The sequence below is a fragment of the Gymnodraco acuticeps genome, unplaced genomic scaffold (assembly GCF_902827175.1).
Source record: "Gymnodraco acuticeps unplaced genomic scaffold, fGymAcu1.1, whole genome shotgun sequence".
Taxonomy (NCBI): Eukaryota; Metazoa; Chordata; class Actinopteri; order Perciformes; family Bathydraconidae; genus Gymnodraco; species Gymnodraco acuticeps.
The window spans coordinates 66,798-71,037 of record NW_022992237.1 but is presented as its reverse complement, the minus strand read 5'-3'; the positions used below and the strand labels follow the sequence as shown (position 1 = coordinate 71,037).

Below are 4,240 nucleotides of genomic sequence, written 5' to 3'. Positions count from 1 at the left end.
AGTGTAAACAGGTGGATTCAGCTCTGACTCAGTTCACTTTTTAATCTGGTGGTTAAACTCAAGTTGTTATAGTTTCTGGATTACTTTACAAATATCAACCTTTTATAAGTATATGTCTTATATATGAAAGTTTAACAAATGTGTGATTTAAGGTTGTATATTAATGTAATAACAACCAAGGTTATATTCATTTATGTAATGTTACTTTTTAAACAGGTTGTTATAGTTCTGACTTGTTATTCCTGCAGTTGATCTGAAGTCAGTTTGTAGTGTTTCTGTCTGATTCATATATCCAATACTGTTATATATTAATGTTATATCCATTCATGGGAAATGTTTAAACAGGCTTTTTCAGTTTTGACTGAATGACATTTACACTTATTGTTACTGTTGTTGTTGTTGTTGACCTGAGGTCACAGCGTGTTGTTAGTTGGGGTCTCCTCATGACGTCAGCAGGGTTTAACGTGACCTCGTCCCTGACGCTGGTCAGTTTCTCCTTGCTGTCTGGCCACAGCTCGCTCTTATTCTTCGTGTTTTTGTTGCTGTACCTCTTCGTGTTGTTCAGTAACTCTCTGGTGATTTATATCATCTGTTCGCAGCGAGCTCTTCACCGGCCCATGCTTACCTTCGTGGCATCAGTTCTGCTGAACTCTCTCACAGCCAGCACACTGATGTATCCTAAAATTCTGTCAGATCTGTTGCTGTCTGGCGCCGGCTTGGTGCAGGTGTCCCGGACTTTGTGTCTGTGCCAGGGTTTCTTTGTTTCCACTCTTGGTGCATCTAGCTTCATGCTATTGTCGGCCATGGCCTTTGACCGCTACCTGTCCATCTGCCACCCGATGCACTACGCTGTGCTGGTAACTCCTGCCAAGGTGGTGCTGATGCTGCTTCTCTGCTGGGTGCTGCCTGCTATTCTAGTGGGAGCCTCAACGATGCTGGCTAGCCGCTTACCGCTCTGCAGGGTGCAGCTCAACAGGGCCTACTGCGACATCTCCAGCCTTGTGAGCCTGAGCTGCAGTGGTGCTGAAGCGCAGCTGAGTGGATTATACAGTCTGCTAATCGCAACAGCCACGGTCTTCCTGCCTGCCGCCTTCGTGCTCTTCTCCTACGCTAGGATCCTCTTCATCTGTCTGCGGCGCTCACGTAGCTTCAGCAGCAAAGCTCTACAAACCTGTCTTCCTCACCTGCTCGTCCTCCTCATCCATTCAATCGGCATTATCGTGGACATGCTGCTCCGCCGCCTGCAGGGCGATGGAGAATCTGACTCCACCCTCATCATCTCCATCCTGATGATGATAGTACCCACTGTGCTGAAACCCGTGGTGTACGGACTGAAGTTAAAGGAGGTGTTAACGCATGTGAAGAGGCTGCTGAGCTGCCGCAGAGACAGCTGATCCCAACACTGTTTGATTGCACCACACAAAGATCCATGCAGCCAGAAGCATTTGTTGCACATCAGGAGAAACAGTGCGGCCCATATTCAGTTGCCCGCATCACCACAAACATTACTGAGAGCAGGAAAACATTTCTAGGCCTCCTTCTCGGCTCCACGTCACCATGGGCCATCCCCAAGAGGGTCCCGTCTCCGTCCTCCCCTAGAGGGTCCTGTCAAATATGAATAGGTGACATAAAAGAAAAGTACCAACATGCATGAACAAATACAAGAACTAGAAAATAAAAAGTATAAATACGTAAACAAAATATTAAGAATACGGTCAATACCGTTCCGGTGCATAATATGTTTAAGGGACTAGAAGATTTGAGGTTTGCATTTCTAAGGAAAAGGTTCCCAGATTTCTTCAAACATATTTAGTCTGTTCCTCAAATATTTGTACAGACAGTGATATTCCCCACCAGGGGTATTCCAGCGTGTGAGGTGGTCATAGGGGCCATGGTGGTTGTACAGTCTGACCGCTGCAGGAAGCTGTGGTATCTCTCTGTGAAACACCGTGGTGCAGCAGCCTCACTGAAGGAGCTGTGGTATCTCTCTGTGAAACACCGTGGTGCAGCAGCCTCACTGAAGGAGCTGTGGTATCTCTCTTTGAAACACCGTGGTGCAGCAGCCTCACTGAAGGAGCTGTGGTATCTCTCTCCTCTGTTGAAACCACCGTGGTGCTGCAGCCTCACTGAAGGAGCTTGTGGTATCTCCTGTGAAACACTCCGTGGTGCTAGCAGCCTCACTGAGGAGCTGTGGGTATCCTCTGTGCAAACACCGTGGTGCTAGCAGCCTCAACTGAAGGAGCTGTGGTATCTCTCTGTGAAAAAAAACACCCCGTGGGGGCAGCAGCCTCACTTGAAGGAGCTGTGGTATCCTCTCTGTTGTGAAACACCGTGGTGCAGCAGCCTCACTGAAGGAGCTGTTGGTATATCTCTGTGAAAACACCGTGGGTGCAGCACCCTCACTGAAGGAGCTGTGGTATCCTCTCTGTGAAACACCGTGGTGCAGCAGCCTCACTGAAGGAGTCTTGTGGTATCTCTCTTTTGACAACACCGTGGTGCAGCAGCCTCACGAGGAGCTGTGGGTATCTCTCTTTGAAACACCGATGGTTGCAGCAGCCTCACTGAAGGAGCCTGTGGTAATCCTCTCTGTGAACACCGTGGTGCAGCAGCCTCACTGAAGGAGCTGTGGTATCTCTCTGTGAAACACGTGGTGCAGCAGCCTCACTGAAGGAGCTGTTGGTATCTCTCTGTGAAACACCGTGGTGCAGCAGCCTCACTGAAGGAGCTGTGGTATCTCTCTGTGAAACACCGTGGTGCCGCAGCCTCACTGAAGGAGCTGTGGGTATCTCTCTTTGAAACACCGTGGTGCAGCAGCCTCACTGAAGGAGCTGTGGTATCTCTCTTTGAAACACCGTGGTGGGCAGCAGCCTCACTGAAGGAGCTGTGTATCTCTCTGTGAAACACCGTGGTGCAGGCAGCCTCACTGAAGGAGCTGTGGTATCTCTTTGAAACACCGTGGTGCAGCAGCCTCACTGAAGGAGCTGTGGGTATCTCTCTTTGAAACACCGTGGTGGCAGCAGCCTCACTGAAGGAGCCTGGGGTATCTCTCTGTGAAAACACACCGTGGTGCAGCAGCCTCACTGAAGGAGCTGTGGTATCTCTCTGTGAAACACCGTGGTGCAGCAGCCTCACTGAAGGAGCTGTGGTATCTCTCTGTGAAACACCGTGGTGCAGCAGCCTCACTGAAGGAGCTGTGGTATCTCTCTTGAAACACCGTGGTGCAGCAGCCTCACTGAAGGAGCTGTGGTATCTCTCTTTGAAACACCGTGGTGCAGCAGCCTCACTGAAGGAGCTGTGGTATCTCTCTGTGAAACACCGTGGTGCAGCAGCCTCACTGAAGGAGCTGTGGTATCTCTCTGTGAAACACCGTGGTGCTGCAGCCTCACTGAAGGAGCTGTGGTATCTCTCTGTGAAACACCGTGGTGCAGCAGCCTCACTGAAGGAGCTGTGGTATCTCTCTGTGAAACACCGTGGTGCAGCAGCCTCACTGAAGGAGCTGTGGTATCTCTCTTTGAAACACCGTGGTGCAGCAGCCTCACTGAAGGAGCTGTGGTATCTCTCTGTGAAACACCGTGGTGCAGCAGCCTCACTGAAGGAGCTGTGGTATCTCTCTGTGAAACACCGTGGTGCAGCAGCCTCACTGAAGGAGCTGTGGTATCTCTCTGTGAAACACCGTGGTGCAGCAGCCTCACTGAAGGAGCTGTGGTATCTCTCTTTGAAACACCGTGGTGCAGCCCTCACTGAAGGAGCTGTGGTATCTCTCTGTGAAACACCGTGGTGCAGCAGCCTCACTGAAGGAGCTGTGGTATCTCTCTGTGAAACACCGTGGTGCAGCAGCCTCACTGAAGGAGCTGTGGTATCTCTCTGTGAAACACCGTGGTGCAGCAGCCTCACTGAAGGAGCTGTGGTATCTCTCTGTGAAACACCGTGGTGCAGCAGCCTCACTGAAGGAGCTGTGGTATCTCTTTGTGCAGACAGGGTGTCCAGCAGGGAGGACAGCTCAGCCATGTGACGGTTATTCTGGTTTAGCACTAGCAGCTTTGTAAATAGTGAGTTGTATTAGAGATCATTCAAAGCTACACTGAGGTGATCGGATGGTTTTACAGCAGTGGTCACCAACCAGTCGATCGTGCAGGTAGATTGCGCTCTGTTTAAAAAATTAAAAAGGTTACAAAAGAAAAGGAACAAATCAATTTTTAAAAAAAATATTATGTTAATATGTTTTTAGATGTAAGCCTAT

The 4,240-nt window shown here is 49.6% G+C and overlaps 1 protein-coding gene across 1 annotated transcript; it reads left to right on the top strand.

Annotated features, from left to right (window-relative positions):
• The first annotated feature begins 443 nt into the window (after nt 1-443).
• On the top strand, nt 444-1,394 carry LOC117539908 (olfactory receptor 6N2-like). The gene has a single exon (XM_034206264.1). The coding sequence runs from the start codon at nt 444-446 to the stop codon at nt 1,392-1,394; it is 951 nt and encodes a 316-aa protein (XP_034062155.1).
• The last annotated feature ends 2,846 nt before the right edge of the window (nt 1,395-4,240 follow it).

Bases quoted from the DNA above. Each gene is read 5' to 3' on its own strand.
- LOC117539908 (XM_034206264.1), top strand. From the start codon at position 444: ATGACGTCAGCAGGGTTTAACGTGACCTCGTCCCTGACGCTGGTCAGT.